A 19,608-nucleotide genomic window follows, 5' to 3' on the forward strand; every position below is an offset into this window, starting at 1 on the left:
GAGCGCGCCCAGAGAGCGGGACCGAGCGCGCCCAGAGAGCGGGACCGAGCACGCCCAGAGAGCGGGACCGAGCGCGCCCAGAGAGCGGGACCGAGCGCGCCCCGAGAGCGGGACCGAGAGCGCCCGTGAGACCGCGTGCGAGAGCGCCCCGAGAACGCGTGCGAGAGCGCCCCGAGTTCTTGAGCGAGAGCGCCACGAGAGCGAGCGCGTCCCGAGATTGAGAGCGAGAGCGCCCCGAGAGAGCGAGCGAGAGCGCCCCGAGAGAGCGAGCGAGAGCGCCCCGAGAGAGCGAGCGAGAGCGCCCCGAGAGAGCGAGCGAGAGCGCCCCGAGAGAGCGAGCGAGAGCGCCCCGAGAGAGCGAGCGAGAGCGCCCCGAGAGAGCGAGCGAGAGCGCCCCGAGAGTGCGAGCGAGAGCGCCCCGAGAGTGCGAGCGAGAGCGCCCCGAGAGTGCGAGCGAGAGCGCCCCGAGAATGCGAGCGCCCCGAGAATGCGAGCGCCCCGAGTGAGTGAGAGCGCCCCGAGTGAGTGAGAGCGCCCCGAGTGAGTGAGAGCGCCCCGAGTGAGTGAGAGCGCCCCGAGTGAGTGAGAGCGCCCCGAGTGAGTGAGAGCGCCCCGAGTGAGTGAGAGCGCCCCGAGTGAGTGAGAGCGCCCCGAGAGCATCCCGAGAGAATGAGCGAGCGCGCCCGGAGAGAGCGAGCGAGAGCGCCGAGAGCATGAACGAGAGTGCGAGCGCCCCGAGAACGCGAGCGAGAGCGCCCCGAGAACGCGTGCGAGAGCGCCCCGAGAACGCGTGCGAGAGCGCCCCGAGAACGCGTGCGAGAGCGCCCCGAGAACGCGTGCGAGAGCGCCCCGAGAACGCGTGCGAGAGCGCCCCGAGAACGCGTGCGAGAGCGCCCCGAGAACGCGTGCGAGAGCACCCCGAGAACGCGTGCGAGAGCACCCCGAGAACGCGTGCGAGAGCTCCCCGAGTTCTTGAGCGAGAGCGCCACGAGTTCTTGAGCGAGAGCGCCACGAGTTCTTGAGCGAGAGCGCCACGAGAGCGAGCGCGTCCCGAGATTGAGAGCGAGAGCGCCCCGAAAGAGCGAGCGAGAGCGCCCCGAGAGAGCAAGCGAGAGCGCCCCGAGAGAGCAAGCGAGAGCGCCCCGAGAGAGCAAGCGAGAGCGCCCCGAGAGAGCGAGCGAGAGTGCCCCGAGAGAGCGAGCGAGAGCGCCCCGAGAGAGCGAGCGAGAGCGCCCCGAGAGTGCAAGCGCCCCGAGAATGCGAGCGCCCCGAGTGAGTGAGAGCGCCCCGAGAGCATCCCGAGAGAATGAGCGAGCGCGCCCGGAGAGAGCGAGCGAGAGCGCCGAGAGCATGAACGAGAGCGCGAGCGCCCCGAGAACGCGAGCGCCCCGAGAGCGTGAACGCACAGAGAGCGTGAACGCACAGAGAGCGCGAACGCACAGAGAGCGCGAACGCACAGAGAGCGCGAACGCACAGAGAGCGCGAACGCACAGAGAGCGCGAACGCACAGAGAGCGTGAACGCACAGAGAGCGTGAACGCACAGAGAGCGTGAACGCACAGAGAGCGCGAGCGAGAGTGCCCCGAGAGCACGAGCGAGAATGCCCCGAGTGAGCGAGAACACCATGAGAGCGTGAGCGAGTGCGCCCCAAGAGCGAGAGTGCCACAAGAGCGTGAATGACAGCGCAAGCGATAGCGAGAGGGAGAGCGCCCCGAGAGCGCGAGGACCCCGAGAGCGTGAACACCCCGAGGGCGAGGGCGAGAGCGCCCCAACGGCGCGAGTGAGAGCACAAGCGCCCCGAGAGCGAGAGCGAGCCGACAGCGCGAGCGAGAGCGAGCCGACAGCGCGAGCGAGAGCGCCCCGACAGCGCCCCGAGAGCGTGACGGCCCCGACAGCGCGAGCGTGAGCGCCCCGACAGCGCCCCGAGAGCGTGAGCGCCCCGACAGCGCGAGCGTGAGCGCCCCGACAGCGCCCCGAGAGCGTGAGCGCCCCGACAGCGCCCCGAGAGCGTGAGCGCCCCGACAGCGCCCCGAGAGCGTGAGCGCCCCTAGAGCGGAAGCGAGAGTGCCCCGAGAGCGTGAGCGCCCCGAGAGCGTGAGCGTCAGCGCCGCGAGTGAGAGCTAGAGCCCCCCCGAGAGGGAGAGCGAGAGCGCCCCGAGAGTTGAGCGAGAGCGCCCCGAGAGTTGAGCGAGAGCGCCCCGAGAGTTGAGCGAGAGCGCCCCGAGAGTTGAGCGAGAGCGCCCCGAAAGTTTGAACGAGAGCGCCCCGAGAGTTTGAACAAGAGCGCCCCGAGAGTTTGAACAAGAGCGCCCCGAGAGTTTGAACAAGAGCGCCCCGAGATTGAGAGTGAGAGCGAGAGCGCCCCGAGATTGAGAGTGAGAGCGAGAGCGCCCCGAGATTGAGAGTGAGAGCGAGAGCGCCCCGAGATTGAGAGTGAGAGCGAGAGCGGCCCGAGATTCAGAGTGAGAGCGAGAGCGGAACCGAGATTGAGAGCGAGAGCGAGAACGGAACCGAGAGGGAGACCGAGAGCGTAAGCGGGACCGAGAGCGTGAGCGGGACCGAGAGCGTGAGCGGGACCGAGAGCGTGAGCGGGACCGAGAGCGTGAGCGCCCCGAGAGCGCGAGCGAGATCGCCCCGAGAGCTCGAGCGAGAGCGCCCCGAGAGCTCGAGCGAGAGCGCCCCGAGATTGAGAGCGAGAACGAGAGCGGGACCGAGAGCGTGAGCGAGATCGGCCCGAGAGCGTGAGCGAGAGCGCGAGCGAGAGCGCCCGAGAGCGCCCGAGAGCGCCCGAGAGCGCGAGCGAGAGCGCCCGAGAGCGTGAGCGAGAGCGCCCGAGAGCGTGAGCGAGAGCGCCCGAGAGTGGAAGAGAGAGCACCCCGAGAGCGGAAGAGAGAGCACCCCGAGAGCGGAAGAGAGAGCACCCCGAGAGCGTGAGCGTCAGCGCCGCGAGAGTGAGAGCGAGAGCGGGACCGAGAGTGAGAGAGAGAGCGGGACTGAGAGTGAGAGCGGCACCGAAAGTGAGAGCGAGAGCGCCCCGAGAACGTGAGCGAGAGCGCCCCGAGATTGAGAGCGAGATCGTGAGCGAGAGCGCCCCGAGATTGAGAGCGAGAACGAGAGCGAGAACGAGAGCGAGAACGAGAGCGAGAACGAGAGCGAGAACGAGAACGAGAACGAGAGCGGGACCGAGAGCGGGACCGAGAGCGGGACCGAGAGCGGGACCGAGAGCGGGACCGAGAGCGTGAGCGAGAGCGCCCGAGAGCGGAAGAGAGAGCACCCCGAGAGCGTGAGCGTCAGCGCCGCGAGAGCGGGACCGAGAGTGAGAGAGAGAGCGGGACCGAGAGTGAGAGAGAGAGCGGGACCGAGAGTGAGAGAGAGAGCGGGACCGAAAGTGAGAACGAGAGCGCCCCGAGAGCGCGAGCGAGAGCGCCCCGAGATTGAGAGCGAGAACGAGAGCGGGACCGACAGCGTGAGCGAGATCGGCCCGAGAGCATGAGCGAGATCGCCCGAGAGCGTGAGCGAGATCGCCCGAGAGCGTGAGCGAGATCGCCCGAGAGCGTGAGCGAGATCGCCCGAGAGAATGAGCGCGAGAGCTCGAGAGCATGAGCGCGAGAGCCCGAGAGCATGAGCGCGAGAGCCCGAGAGCATGAGCGCGAGAGCAAGAGCGGGACCGAGTGTGAGCGAGAGTGCCCCGAGAGTATGAGCGAGAGCGGGACCGAGAGTGGGAACGAGAGTGCCCCGTGAGCGGAAGAGAGAGCACCCCGAGAGCGTGAGCGTCAGCGCCGCAAGAGCAGGACCGAGAGTGAGCATGCGAGCGCCCCGAGAACGTGAGCGAGAGCGAGACGAGAGCGAGAGCGAGACGAGAGCGAGAGCGAGACGAGAGCGAGAGCGAGACGAGAGCGCGAGCGAGACGAGAGCGCGAGCGAGACGAGAGCGCGAGCGAGACGAGAGCGCGAGCGAGACCGCCCCGAGAGCGCGAGCGAGACCGCCCCGAGAGCGCGAGCGAGACCGCCCCGAGAGCGCGAGCGAGACCGCCCCGAGAGCGCGAGCGAGACCGCCCCGAGAGCGCGAGCGAGACCGCCCCGAGAGCGCGAGCTTGAAAGGGCCCCGAGACGCGAGCGAGAGCGCCCTGCGAACGTGAGTGCCCCGAGAGCACCAGCGAGAGCGGCCCGAGAGCACCAGCGAGAGCGGCCCGAGAGCACCAGCGAGAGCGGCCCGAGAGCACCAGCGAGAGCGGCCCGAGAGCACCAGCGAGAGCGGCCCGAGAGCACCAGCGTGAGCGAGAGCGGCCCGAGAGCACCAGCGTGAGCGAGAGCGGCCCGAGAGCACCAGCGTGAGCGAGAGCGGCCCGAGAGCACCAGCGTGAGCGAGAACGGCCCGAGAGCACCAGCGTGAGCGAGAACGGCCCGAGAGCACCAGCGTGAGCGAGAACGGCCCGAGAGCACCAGCACGAGCGAGAGCGGCCCGAGAGCACCAGCGTGAGCGAGAGCGGCCCGAGAGCACCAGCGTGAGCGAGAACGGCCCGAGAGCACCAGCACGAGCGAGAGCGGCCCGAGAGCACCAGCACGAGCGAGAGCGGCCCGAGAGCACCAGCACGAGCGAGAGCGGCCCGAGAGCACCAGCACGAGCGAGAGCGGCCCGAGAGCACCAGCACGAGCGAGAGCGGCCCGAGAGCACCAGCACGAGCGAGAGCGGCCCGAGAGCACCAGCACGAGCGAGAGCGGCCCGAGAGCACCAGCACGAGCGAGAGCGGCCCGAGAGCACCAGCACGAGCGAGAGCGGCCCGAGAGCACCAGCACGAGCGAGAGCGGCCCGAGAGCACCAGCACGAGCGAGAGCGGCCCGAGAGCACCAGCACGAGCGAGAGCGGCCCGAGAGCACCAGCACGAGCGAGAGCGGCCCGAGAGCACCAGCACGAGCGAGAGCGCCCCGAGAGCACCAGCGAGAGCGTCGTGAGAGCGCCCCGAGAGCGCGCGCGGGAGCGAGGGCGCCCCGAGAGCGCGCGCGGGAGCGAGGGCGCCCCGAGAGCGCGCGCGGGAGCGAGGGCGCCCCGAGAGCGCGCGCGGGAGCGAGGGCGCCCCGAGAGCGCGCGCGGGAGCGAGGGCGCCCCGAGAGCGCGCGCGGGAGCGAGGGCGCCCCGAGAGCGCGCGCGGGAGCGAGGGCGCCCCAAGAGCGAGAGCGCCCCGAGAGCGCGAGCGAGAGCGCCAGCGAGAGCGCCCCGAGAGCGCGAGCGAGATCGCCCCGAGAGCACAAGCACCTCAAGAGCGTGAGCGCCCCGAGAGCACGAGCGTGAGCGCCCCGAGAGCACGAGAGTGAGCGCCCCGAACCCCAGCGTGAGCGCCCCGAGAGCACCAGCGTGAGCGAGAGCGCCCCGAGAGCACGAGCGAGAGCGAGAGCGCCCCGAGAGCACGAGCGAGAGCGAGAGCGCCCCGAGAGCACGAGCGAGAGCGAGAGCGCCCCGAGAGCACGAGCGAGAGCGAGAGCGCCCCGAGAGCACGAGCGAGAGCGCCCCGAGAGCACGAGAGTGAGCGCCCCGAACCCCAGCGTGAGCGCCCCGAGAGCACCAGTGTGAGCGAGAGCGCCCCGAGAGCACCAGCATGAGCGAGAGCGCCCCGAGAGCACGAGCGAGAGCGAGAGCGCCCCGAGAGCACGAGCGAGAGCGAGAGCGCCCCGAGAGCACGAGCGTGAGCGAGAGCGCCCCGAGAGCACGAGCGAGAGCGAGAGCGCCCCGAGAGCACGAGCGAGAGCGCCCCGAGAGCACGAGCGAGAGCGCCCCGAGAGCACGAGCGAGAGCGCCCCGAGAGCACGAGCGAGAGCGCCCCGAGAGCACGAGCGAGAGCGCCCCGAGAGCACGAGCGAGAGCGCCCCGAGAGCACGAGCGAGAGCGAGAGCGCCCCGAGAGCACGAGCGTGAGCGAGAGCGCCCCGAGAGCACGAGCGAGAGCGAGAGCGCCCCGAGAGAACGAGCGAGAGCGAGAGCGCCCCGAGAGCACGAGCGAGAGCGAGAGCGAGAGCGCCCCGAGAGCACGAGCGAGAGCGCCGCGAGAGCATGAGCGAGAGCGCCCCGAGAGCACGAGCGAGAGCGCCCCGAGCGCACGAGCGAGAGCGCCCCGAGAGCACGAGCGTGAGCGAGAGCGCCCCGAGAGCACGAGCGTGAGCGAGAGCGCCCCGAGAGCACGAGCGTGAGCGAGAGCGCCCCGAGAGCACGAGCGTGAGCGAGAGCGCCCCGAGAGCACGAGCGTGAGCGAGAGCGCCCCGAGAGCACGAGCGTGAGCGAGAGCGCCCCGAGAGCACGAGCGTGAGCGAGAGCGCCCCGAGAGCACGAGCGTGAGCGAGAGCGCCCCGAGAGCACGAGCGAGAGCGAGAGCGCCCCGAGAGCACGAGCGAGAGCGAGAGCGCCCCGAGAGCACGAGCGAGAGCGCCCCGAGATCACGAGCGAGAGCGCCCCGAGAGCACGAGCGCGAGCGCCCCGAGAGCACGAGCGCGAGCGCCCCGAGAGCACGAGCGCGAGCGCCCCGAGAGCACGAGCGAGAGCGCGAGTGCCCCGAGAGCAGGAGCGAGAGCGCCCCGAGAGCACGAGCGAGAGCGAGAGCGCCCCGAGAGCACGAGCGAGAGCGCCCCGAGAGCGTGAGAGAGCGAGAGCGCCCCGAGAGCGTGAGAGAGCGAGAGCGCCCCGAGAGCGAGAGAGAGAGCGAGAGCGCCCCGAGAGCGTGAGAGAGAGCGAAAGCGCCCCAAGAGCGTGAGAGAGAGCGAGAGCGTGAGCGAGAGCGCCCCGAGAGCGTGAGCGAGAGCGCCCCGAGAGCGTGAGCGAGAGCGCCCCGAGAGCGTGAGCGAGAGCGCCCCGAGAGCGTAAGCGAGAGCGAGAGCGCCCCGAGAGCGTAAGCGAGAGCGAGAGCGCCCCGAGAGCGAGAGCGCCCCGAGAGCGTGAGCGAGAGCGCCCCGAGAGCGTGAGCGAGAGCGCCCCGAGAGCGTGAGCGAGAGCGAGAGCGCCCCGAGAGCGTGAGCGAGAGCGAGAGCGCCCCGAGAGCGTGAGCGAGAGCGCCCCGAGAGCGTGAGCGAGAGCGCCCCGAGAGCGTGAGCGAGAACGCCCCCGAGAGCGTGAGCGAGAGCGCCCCGAGAGCGTGAGCGCCCCGAGAGCATGAGCGAGAGTGCCCCGAGAGCGTGAGCGAGAGCGCCCCGAGAGCGTGAGCGAGAGCGCCCCGAGAGCGTGAGCATAAGCGAGAGCGCCCCGAAAGCGTGAGCGAGAGCGCCCCGAGAGCGTGAGCGAGAGCGCCCCAAGAGCGTGAGCGAGAGCGCCCCGAGAGCGTGAGCGCCCCGAGAGCGTGAGCGAGAGCGCCCCGAGATCACGAGCGAGAGCGCCCCGAGATCACGAGCGAGAGCGAGAGCGCCCCGAGATCACGAGCGAGAGCGCCCCGAGATCACGAGCGAGAGCGAGAGCGCCCCGAGAGCACGAGCGAGAGCGAGAGCGCCCCGAGAGCACGAGCGAGAGCGCCCCGAGAGCACGAGCGAGAGCGCGAGCGCCCCGAGAGCACGAGCAAGAGCGCGAGCGCCCCGAGAGCACGAGCGAGAGCGCGAGCGCCCCGAGAGCACGAGCGAGAGCGCGAGCGCCCCGAGAGCACGAGTGAGAGCGCCCCGAGAGCGTGAGAGAGCGAGAGCGCCCCGAGAGCGTGAGAGAGCGAGAGCGCCCCGAGAGCGTGAGAGAGCGCGAGAGCGCCCCGAGAGCGTGAGAGAGCGCGAGAGCGCCCCGAGAGCGTGAGAGAGAGCGAAAGCGCCCCAAGAGCGTGAGAGAGAGCGAGAGTGTGAGCGCCCCGAGAGCGTGAGCGAGAGCGCCCCGAGAGCGTGAGCGAGAGCGCCCCGAGAGCGTAAGCGAGAGCGAGAGCGCCCCGAGAGCGTAAGCGAGAGCGAGAGCGCCCCGAGAGCGAGAGCGCCCCGACAGCATGAGCGAGAGCGCCCCGAGAGCATGAGCGAGAGCGCCCCGAGAGCATGAGCGAGAGCGCCCCGAGAGCATGAGCGAGAGCGCCCCGAGAGCATGAGCGAGAGCATGAGCGAGAGCGCCCCGAGAGCATGAGCGAGAGCATGAGCGAGAGCGCCCCGAGAGCATGAGCGAGAGCGAGAGCGCCCCGAGAGCATGAGCGAGAGCGAGAGCGCCCCGAGAGCATGAGCGAGAGCGAGAGCGCCCCGAGAGCATGAGCGAGAGCGAGAGCGCCCCGAGAGCATGAGCGAGAGCGCCCCGAGAGCATGAGCGAGAGCGAGAGCGCCCCGAGAGCGTGAGCGAGAGCGTCCCGAGAGCGTGAGCGAGAGCGCCCCCGAGAGCGTGAGCGCCCCGAGAGCGTGAGCGCCCCGAGAGCATGAGCGAGAGTGAGAGCGCCCCGAGAGCGTGAGCGAGAGCGCCCCGAGAGCGTGAGCGAGAGCGCCCCGAGAGCTTGAGCGAGAGTGCCCCGAGAGGGTGAGCGAGAGTGCCCCGAGAGCGTGAGCGAGAGTGCCCCGAGAGCGTGAGCATAAGCGAGAGCGCCCCGAAAGCGTGAGCGAGAGCGCCCTGAGAGCGTGAGCGAGAGCGCCCCAAGATCACGAGCGTGAGCGCCCCGAGATCACGAGCGTGAGCGCCCCGAGATCACGAGCGTGAGCGCCCTGAGAGCGTGAGGGAGAGCGAGAGCGCCCCGAGAGCGTGAGGGAGAGCGAGAGCACCCCGAGAGCATGAGGGAGAGCGAGAGCGCCCCGAGAGCGTGAGCGCCCCGAGAGCGTGAGAGAGAGCGCGAGCACCCCGAGAGCGTGAGCACCCCGAGAGCGTGAGCACCCCGAGAGCGTGAGCAAGTGCGCCCCAAGAGCACGAGCGTGAGCGCCCCGAGAGCAAGAGCGTGAGCGAGAGCGCCCCGAGGGCGGGAGCGAGAGCGCCCCGAGAGCAGGAGCGAGAATGCCCTGAGAGCACGAGGGTGAGCGCCCCGAGAGCAAGCGAGAGAGCCCTGAGATCGTGAGCGCCCCAAGCGCATGAGCGTCAGCGCCCCGAGAGCGAGAGCGCCCCAAGAGCACGAGCGTGAGCGCCCCAAGAGCAAGAGCGTGAGCGAGAACGAGAGCGCCCCGAGGGCGGGAGCGGGAGCGCCCCGAGGGCACGAGGGTGAGCGCCCCGAGAGCAAGCGAGAGCGCCCCGAGAGCGTGAGCACCCCAATTGCATGAGCGTCAGCGCCCCGAGAGCGCGAGCGTCAGCGCCCCGAGAGCGCGAGCGGGAGCGCCCCGAGAGCGCGAGCGAGAGCGCCCCGAGAGCGCGAGCGAGAGCGCCCCGAGAGCGCGAGCGAGAGCGCCCCGAGAGCGCGAGCGAGAGCGCCCCGAGAGCATGAGCACCCTAAGAGTGTGAGCGCCTCAAGAGCGTGAGCGCCCCGAGTGCCTGAGCGAGCATGAGCGCCCCGAGTGCATGAGCAAGCCCAGAGTGTGAGCGAGAGCGCCCCAAGAGCCTGAGCGAGCCCCGAGTGTGAGCGAGAGTGTGTGTGTCCTATGATGGACTGGCGTCCTGTCCTGGGTTTACCCTGCCTAGCGCCCATTGCCTGTCGGGATAGGCTCCAACACCCTGTGCCCCGGAATTGGATGAAGAGGTTCTGGTAAAGTGAGTTATTTCACACACTATGTTGCAGGCTAAACATGTGGATCCGAGGGCTAGCACAACTTCAAGTGGTTTTGAGAGATGCTGTTGAGGTATGGTAGATGGAGGGAGATTTATTTTTCTTAGTTTGCTGACCTTCCCAAATTTTGCGGCATCACAGAAAATAGACGGGAGTATGATGTGCGTCAGCAAGGGCAGCCAGGTTGTTGCAATCAATTTGAGGGTTCCAGTGTTCAATTGAACATCAACTAGCCAAATGTGGCTGCCTCTGGTCTACAACGATGCACTGTACTTGGTTACAGAGTACATAAGGGTCATCGGTGATGTCCAAAGTATTGATGCTGATGCTCCCCAGCTTGTTACTTGCCAGTTACTGGATCAAGTTGACTTAGTCTTCATATTGGTGGCTACCTTCTACGGGTGTTTTTTGGAAGGTTAGCAGGCTATCCAACTTAACTCTGAGATAGGTCAGAGTTGGGTCATGTCGCACAGCATTGCTTTAGGTACACTTCAGGGTACACTTAGCATTCCTGTTATCATGATGAAATGCAGTGCCTGTTATTTTGGGAGGGTTTGGTTTGAGCTTCCATTTTTGAAAATATTCTTCCATAGTGTTTTAGTCCTGTTTAAGGTGGACCTGATGTCACTGAAGGTAGCTGCTTGCTCTGCTGGGGTAAGGTCATCCACATATGCAAACTTGCATGAGGTCGTTGCTGGCACGTCACTCATGTAGACCTTGAACAGCATCAATGCAAGTACTGAGCCTTGTGGCAGTCTGTTGCTGAGGAACTGAGGCAAGTGATTTTGTTGCCCAAATGGATGTGTAATTCCCCTATTCCTCAGCAGTATCCATTACAGGTGTAGTGTTTTGAGGCAGGGGTGATCCTTGTGAGCTTCACCATCAGTTCTTTAATCCAGATTGTGTTGTAGACCAATAAAGGTCTACAAAGGCTGCGTCGGTCTCGTATTTTTTCATTAATCCAACCTTTGTGCCTTATGGATCAAAACCTGCTCGCAGAAACAGTTATTATGCCAGAATGTATGTATTTACCCACTGCCACACATCATGCTTCTGGGATACATTCCATGGTACTGATGTACAGTTTTGCCAGCTATTGGGAGTTCCTAGTTGGAGAAAAAAATTGCAGGGGGATACCATCTCTGTTGGTTGCTTTCCCTTTCTTCACTGCAAATAAACACTTTTATTTCATCTGTGATGGCGGCGGTGGGGTCTGTGAAGACATTGAGGTTATTGCCCGGTATAGTTGCTGATGGATGTCTCACTTGGTGTTTTGTTGAGCTTTCCTTTTGTGCTTGCCACCGGGTTGGCGGAAATGGAGCTGGCCTGGGCTTCGGCATTCGATATTCTGTTCAATTAGCAGCTCCAAGATGTCGTCGTTGCTGTGCCTGTGTCATACTAACTAGAGTGCTGAAATCCAGACCTTCAAAGCAGAACCCACTGCTGACATTTGGCTGAGTCTAGAGACTCTAGCAGGGCCTTCATAATCTGTGGGCAGCCTGACTGGTTAGCCTACCAGAGCTGACCCTGGGTCTCTCTTGCTCACAAGGGGCTGTGAACTTCCTGAAAACATTGGGAAATAATTTTCTTGAAGATGACCAAGAGACCAACGAACCGCTGATAATGTTCAGATGTTGTGGGGGGATTCTGATCTCCATTTTTTTGATGGCTTGTCTATAGTAGCTCCAGTCAGCTTTGGCCAGATTTCACCTTGGGATTCGTTTCGATGGAATCATGTGGTTTTGATGCCAATGTGGGTGATGATTGGCTTATGTTGGCTGATGGGGAATTCGGGGACTATTTTGCAGGACACAAGAAATATGCTTCTACTTTGATCTTTGGAAATGATGGCGAGGTCCAGATCATAGTTACGTGTCAGGCAGAGTGGACAGCTGCTCACCATTTGGGACTAAACAGTTACAGACTCTGTGAGGTCTTCACCTTTGCCTTCATTTGCTTCATAACTCCCACATAACATGGTGGCTGTTAAAGTCACCAAAGCATAGGGCTGGGATTGATGCACTCGTTTTGAAATCATTTTAAAATAGGGGCTTTGTAATGTTGCTAACATGCAGCTCCCCTATTTTGAAGGCAGTGATGACGACGACTTCTTCAGTTGATGGGGCAGAGACATCAAAATCCTTTCTCATGTAAATGGGCAGGCCATATTTTATTAGTGGTGAGTTGCACCCATGGTAACAGCTGACCAATTAAGTCATTAGAATCTTAGGTTTTGTGCAATGCGAGGAAGTCAACATTGTGTGTCCTTAACATGCTCTTCCACTCTTCACCAAAGAAAGGCCTTCAATGTCAATTTGGAGGATACTTGTTCTAGGGCCTATCAGCTGTATTGTTTCGCCATAAAGAGAACTGTTATGGTGGCTTGACCATTATGGTGAGGTGTCGTTGATCGTTGTTCAGGCACTAGGTTGACGACATTGGCTGTAGTTTCTCAAGTGGGCCATGTAAAGGCTTCCAATCCCAAAGCCAGCAAATGGAGCCAAGGTACAGATCGGCCATGACCCAGGAGCTAATTGAATGGCGGAGCAGGCTCAAGGGACCGAATGGCCTACTCCTGTTTCACAGCAAAACAACAGGTTCCAAATGCTACATCTGTCACAAAAGCTGTTGTATCGCAGGAGAAAACCACTTGACAACACACTACAAATGAAATATTTATTCATTACGCAGTCTCTCCCTTTGTTGTATTTAATATCTCATTTAAATCCAAGTCTTTATTCTTTGAAGTGGAAAAGGTTTAACAGATAACAAGCACACCAAAACAAAAACGGATAGGAACACCTCCAAGCTACAATCAAGAAAAACAAAGTTTGCTGAAATGAAACTCCATATAAGGTTGAACTTCTTTCAACACAAGTGAATGATTAAACCCACAGCAGGTGATCCAACATGTTCATTCAATGAGCCTCCAACATGCAAATAGGGAAGTATTAAACAAAGCACTGAAAAACTGGCACAAAAACAGAAAATGCTGGTATAAGTCAGCAGGTCTAGCAGCATCTGTGGCGAAAGAAACAGGGTTAATGCTTCGAGTCCGTACGACCCTTCTTCAGAGCCATACAGACTCGAACGTTAACTCTGTTCCTCTCTCCACGGATGCTGCCAGACCTGCTGACTTACTCCAGAATTTTCTGTTTTTGTTTCAGATTTCCAGCATCCGCAGTATTTTGCTTTTAAGTGAAAAACTGGCATCAGGACTTGGAGGGTCACAAGGATCTCAAGGCCATCTTAGGGACAGCAGCACCTAAAGGTAGGCATCTTACTAAGCATTCAAGTCAAAACACTAATGTTCCCTCCAAGAGTTGGGCTTATACATCCACAGAATTCAGTACCAGATATGCACGGCATTGCAACAAAGTTTGGTGATTAAGTCTCATCCGGTTTGTTGACACAACAGATCAACATTGCATTTTTGGTCTGCACTTTCATAGCTTCACGGTATACTTGTTTTAGAGCCTTAAAATAACTGAACATAGAACACTGGCTATTAGTTCTATTCAGTAAATATTGTGCTTCAGAATTGGACTTGAAAACATACATACTTACTTTGGCATTATAGAACGTAAAAACGTTTTCACCATCGTCACCTCCACCACAAAAAAAACTTTAATTTTATTTCAAGTTTTAAAACTTTATGGTACTGATTCCTATTGTCTGTGAAGAAAAGCAAATTCCCTTTCTGCCCACGAGAGGGCATTAATAGTCATTCTGCACTAAGAAAGGATCAGCACCTCAGCAGATAAAAACAAAAAACTGCGGATGCTGGAAATCCAAAACAAAAACAGAATTACCTGGAAAAATTTAACTCAGCACATTACCCAAGAAGGATAAGTAATTTTCACCAGGTCAAGCTTGAACTTCAGATCACAATTCTACGTGAAGTGTTATTTTCCTTTGCGTAAAATTGCAGCCATCAGGGATCACACAAAATCTAATTCTTCAGTCAATGCATATTGAGTCATTTGTCAACAGGTTTATGGATATAGCAGCACACAAGCAGCAGCATTTCAGAATGACTATAATACTAACTGAGTCACACTAACATTGGGGAAAGATTTTTATTTTTGGGTATTACAAATCAATTTTTTTCAGCTAAGCAAAAGAAAAAATATAAATCATATAAAACTAAACCAATGAAGAAACAAATAAATCCCCAACAGTGGCCAAATCTGCTGATTAATCAAAGAGAATTACAAACATCTATTATTCAAATAAACATAAGGCACTATTACGTTAAGAGCACTGTCAGCAATGGACAAATGGCTCTTTCACCATTGATAGCACAATGGTACTGTATAAACTGCCCCTCCTGTCTCAAAATGCATGAGTCTTTCAGCAGTTTATTAGCCTCACAACCTGAAATGGTTAGTATTTAGCTTTCAATGTAAGGGTTGTTCAGGAACAGACAAACAGAGAATGCAGTATACAGCGATCATGGAACTCCATTTGAGCAGCAAACTCCCAGGGCTGCATATTAACTTTCAAGAGTTATTCTTGGGTTTAATGGCTACAAAAACAAAACAGGCTAAGCCTGATCAAACTTGACCGAAGGGATTGGGGGAGGCAGGGAGAAGGGCAAGGACTAGTTTTTTTAAATTAATTTATGAGGTGTGGGCATCGCTGGCCAGGCCAGCATTTATTGCCATCCCTAATTTCCCTTGAGAAGGTGATGGTGATCTACCTTCTTGAACCGCTGCAGTCCATGTGGTGTAGGCACATCCACAGTGCTGTTATGAAGGGAGTGTCAGGATTTTCACCCAGGACAGTGAAGGAATGGTGATATATTTCCAAGTCAGGATGTCATGTGGCTTGGAGGGGAACTTCCAGGTGTGGTGTTCCCATGTGTCTGCTGCCCTTGTCCTTCTAGATGGTAGCGGTCATGAGCTTGGAAGGTGTTGTCTAAGGAGCCTTGGTGACTCCTGCAGTGACTCTTATAGATAGTACACACTAGTGCTTTTAGTGCAGCATGAAACAGGGGCATTCAGCAGGGACAGTATAAATGGTGGGGAGGGAAGAGAATTTGCATTAATTCAGGGAAGGGAAGGGTGATAGCTTATACTAAGGAAAAAGAACTTGCATTCATAAAGCACCTTTCAGAGGACAGGATGTCTCAAAACATCACACAACCAATAACTAACTTTTGAAGAGCAGTCGCTATCACTATGTAAAGTGTGGCAGACAATTTACACATAGGAAGCTCCCATAAACATCAAATGAAATAAATATCCAGATAATCTATTTTAGGTGCTAATGGTTGAGGCATGAATGTTGACCAGGATAGAGAACTCCCCAAATTCTTTAAATAGTGCTATAGCCACCTGAAAAGGAAGGTTACAACTTGGTAAATGTCTCATCTGAAAGGTGCCTTCGAAAAATGCAACTTTCACGAGTAATTAGCTGAAATGTCAGCCTAGATTATGTGATTAAGTCCTGGACTTAGTTTTGACAACAACCTGCTCAAAGCAGTGAGTGCCATCACCAAGCCAAGCTTACAGTGCATTCCTCACCCAAGTGTAAGAATGGGGTATGGAAGAGGGGGAGAAAGAAGAAATACTAATGGAGAGAAAGTGAGAGAATAATGGGTAATTGCATGAGTGAAACAGATGTTGCGAATACCATCATGAACTATAACTTTGGGGAGGGTGGGGGGGGGGGGGGGGGTCCCCCCCCCTGCCCCCACTCGCTGACACATAAAATGACGCATAGTGACGTCGGGGGAACTCCTGATGTCACCGCGCCCGATTTAAGTTTTCAGGAAGGAGGTAGCGCAGCAAAATCAGCTGCGTGCCCGCCGACCTGTCAATGGCCAATTGAGGCCACTGACAGGGTCAATTAAGTAATTAAAGGACCTGCCCGTCCAACCTTAAGGTTGGCGGGTGGGCCAGGAGCCCCAGCAGGAACTAGAAAAAACATGAAACCTTATCCATGGGCGGGATGAGGTTTCATGTAGGCTTTAAAAAATTTTAATAAAGATTTTGTAAAAATTTTGGACATATCCCAACTCACGTGACAGTGTCAAATGAGGGGACATGTAAGGGAAATTTTATTTTTCTATTTTTGTCTTTTTTACATGTACAGCTGATCTCCCTGAGGCAGCACTTAGCTTCAGGGAGATGAGTGCACTCTTTCGTGTGCATAGTGCTTCTGTGCGGATATCACGCTGGGCGGGCCACTTGTAAAATGGCGGCGCACCTCCAATCGGGGACACCAATCGGAAGCGCGCCCGCCCATCAACTTCCCCCCAGTGGGGGGAAAATTCAGCCCATGGTGTGGTATAATTCCTTGGAACATATATTCAATATATATCTCTGGATGGCATTGGTTTGAAAATCTCTCATTGTGAAACCATATTCAGTACAAAGGGCTCTCTGTTGTAATGTAGGGACACATCATAGAGAGACAGACTCAACTCAAATGGCTACTGCACCTTCACACCTGAACCTTCAAATTCATCACTCTGCCTAAACCACCAGCATTATTGGGGAATTATCACAATCCTTTACATGCTTTCACAGTTTACACTTTGTGAAGCACTCCTCTGAGGGGTGGGAAAATGGTCAAATGAAGACATTTAAAAAATCAGTACAAATGAAATAGGTCCTCAGTTTGGTCTGCATACAAACTCCATTCATGTTCATGTAGACCTCATGAGTTCACATTCTTGGTCAGGGCTCACACATTCAAGTCAATGAACCCATTACTAGAACATCAGAACTTGGGAGCAGTCATACGGCCCTTCGAGCCTGCTCTGCCATTTGATAACGATCTCAACTCCACTTTCCTGTCTGCCCCACCATAACATTTGACTCCCTTCTCTATCTAAAATCTATCCAATTCAGCCTTAAATAAATTCAGTGACCCAACGTCCACTGCTTTCTGGGGAAGAGAATTCCACAGACTTAACGGCACTTGAAGTGAAAAAAATTCTCCCTGTCTCCATCTTAAAAGGGAGATCTCTTATTTTTAAACTGTGTGCCCTAGTTCTAGCCTCCCCCGGTATCCACACAATCAAGTTGCATCAGGATCTTAATGTTTCAATAAGATCACCTCTCATTCTTCTAATGAGAAGAGGTTGAACAGGTTGGGCCTTTCTTCAGAAGATAAGCCCTTCATCCCAGGAATGAGTCATATGAGCCTTCTCAATTCCACTAGAAAATGTAATTCTGAGGTGAGCTGAATAACAAGAGTTCAACTCCATGTAATCAGTGAGGCCAATGCGATATCTGGGTGATCAGTGTAACATGAACAGGCTGAATAACTTGCAATGTGAATAGACACCTCATGCTGCAAAATCTCTTGCAACACAGAAAATGGAGCATGAAGAGTCTTATTTTAGTCTCTGCAATTATCTCCTGTTGTTCTCATGGTCTTCTTTTCTGTCTTTAACAAGCTTGCCTCTTTTCAGTTCTGCATAACTCTGCATTTATTATACCAAGTTAAATATTTGCTTTTCAACTGACCACTCCATCAACAAATGTGCACCAGTGTCATATTAACAACGAAACTACAGTGATATACTGCATCTACTGGTAACATGGTGAAATTTGATGCTGCATTAATAAATTGAATGCTACAACACTAGGGAAAAAAAAGTTCTTACCCGCTAGTACTGTTAGTTTGGCACTTGTTGTTATGTCCCCAATACTATTTGTTGCTGTGCACTCATAAATTGCTTCATCTCGTGGTGCCCTTAGCGGTTGAATTCGAAGCACTGATCCAGTGCCATCATCAAATTCTATAACCTGGAAATCAATTGAAGAAAACCTAATTAAATGAAGAACTGATGGAAGAGATCAAAAAAGACCTCACTATGGGGAGTCATATAAAAGATTTTCCTTCAATGTGAATAGATTATTCACAACTTTAGCCAAGCACCAACAAGACTTATTTTGTATAAACTAAAGTCCAGCAAATGCGCCCCCCTTGCTTGTTCTGAAATATCGCTCGTTAGGATACAGGTGCAATCAATAAATGCTGGCTTAGACTGTTTCTGAATAAACTGCACTTTAATGGACTAGTGGGTAAAGGCACTGCTTAATGTAATAGTTATATGAAACTGAAAGTCTTCAGTTTCTTATTTCCTATTTGCTACTCTCAGCCACAGTTTCAGTCACTCCTGCTTACTAGCCAGTGATATCCGCTGTAAAATGCTCGTTTGTGGACATTGGGAAGACAGGATCAAGTTTAGCTATGATGAATTCAACTCCTTCTATTCAATTGTTGAAGTGCTAAAGTAACTGTTTAATTGGTTAAAAAGATTATTGTACTTGGAATTCATAGATTTGGGAATCTGGCTAACCTAGTTGAATTTGAGCATTGCTGAAAACAAGAGCCATGTCAAAGCTTTTGGTTTTGCACTCTTCAGGACACTTCGCAAGAATACTAATATGGGGGAAGACAACAATTTATACTGTATGTAAAAAGAGTGCTGATTGATTGGCAAGTGGACCCTGATTAGTAGAGGCGTTGCCATGGAGAATGCATGTGATGGTGACTGACAGTTAACTGCCAAGCTTTGCTGGAATTTAAACCTGACAGCTTGACCCTGATTGATAGAATATGACAACTCCTATTCCTCAGGGATTTGTACTTAGGCGCCACCTTTTTAGCATATATATTACTGACTTGGATAAGAGAATATCCAAGTCTGCAAATGACACCAAGTTAGGTGGCATGGTAATTTGTGTCAATGGGAGCAGCAGGTTACAAAGCATCATGGACTGCAAGTGGGTGAAATTATAGCAGATGGAGTTCAATGTGCAGGAATATGAAGTCATCCAATTTGGATCTGAGAAAAGACAAATCAGGATACTTTCTTAATGGTGAAAGATTAGGGGATTAGGGCTGTGGAGGAACAAAAGGATTTAGGTCTCCATGTACACAAAACTAAAAGCGAGTTCAAAGGTACAAAAAGTAAACAAAATGGCGAACCAAACATTGGTTTTTATCTCAGGAGATATGGAATGCAAAAGTGGTGCTTCAAAGTCAGGAGCATCTAGAGTACTGTGTTCAGTCTTGGGCACTGCACCCTCAGGAGGATTATACTGGCCTTGGTGGGGAACAGCGCAGATTCACCATAATTTTACCCAGGCTCAAAGGGTTAAAATCATGAGGACAGATTTCATGAGCTTAGTTTGTAATCCTTTAAGTTTGTAATCCTTTAATTTTAGATGGGTGAAATAATCAAAGTGTTTTAAATGATAGAAGAGATTTGTTAGGGTAGGTAAACTAGTTCCTCAAGTGGGGGAACCCAGAACCAGGCTGCACAATCTTGGTCATTTTACTGAGCAGCAATGTTATTTACCTCATCTAACTTCCATTCCTCCTGTAGTACAAGTTACAATTCTACATTAGAGGCATGCTTGTGCCTTTGCCCCACAAGGATCCTTATGGGGCAATGGAACAAGGAGGGGCAGACCTGACACAAGGCTGGAATTTTTCACACTTGACTCCAGTTAATGCTACAAGGCAATGTCCCAACAGTAGGATCATCTTATTGGACAAGCAACAGGAATCAACCCTGGTAAGCTGCACAGTTTTAGTTGGTTAAACTCCAGTGGTACCTCTCTACAAATTAAAGGGTCCCCATGCCTCAAGTTCTGCCAACCTGCGCTTCTGGACTTGAATGTACTTCATATTGGGCAGAGGAAACACTTCAGGTGGGTTATCATCTCGTAGTAACCGAGACTAGATTTGGAGACTATTAAACATGGTGATACATTTCTATATGCATCTTTCGGTCAACCAAAAAAGGCATAATTACTGTCAGTTCCACTACATAACAATATTCAGTATGCATGGAACAAAAACAGAAAATGCTGGAAAAACTCAGAAGGTTAGACAGCATCTGTGAAGTGAGGAAAAAAAACAAAGTTAACGTTTCGAGTCCTTATGACCCTTATTCATAAGGACTCGAAACGTTAACTGTGTTTTTTTCTCTCTCCACAGATGCTGTCTGACCTGAGTTTTTCCAGCATCTTCT

General features: G+C 55.9%; 1 protein-coding gene across 7 annotated transcripts in view; it reads right to left on the bottom strand.

Moving 5' to 3' along the window:
* ptprfa (protein tyrosine phosphatase receptor type Fa) overlaps positions 1–19,608 on the bottom strand; it is a 509,773-nt gene that overhangs the window by 287,589 nt on the left and 202,576 nt on the right. For all 7 annotated transcript variants that reach the window (XM_041207577.1, XM_041207574.1, XM_041207576.1 and 4 more), the window contains one exon: positions 17,227–17,368. In XM_041207577.1, coding sequence (XP_041063511.1) covers positions 17,227–17,368 — 142 coding nt within the window. The remainder of the gene's footprint in view (positions 1–17,226; positions 17,369–19,608) is intronic.

This window comes from Carcharodon carcharias, chromosome 16, assembly GCF_017639515.1.
Source record: "Carcharodon carcharias isolate sCarCar2 chromosome 16, sCarCar2.pri, whole genome shotgun sequence".
Classification (NCBI taxonomy): Eukaryota; Metazoa; Chordata; class Chondrichthyes; order Lamniformes; family Lamnidae; genus Carcharodon; species Carcharodon carcharias.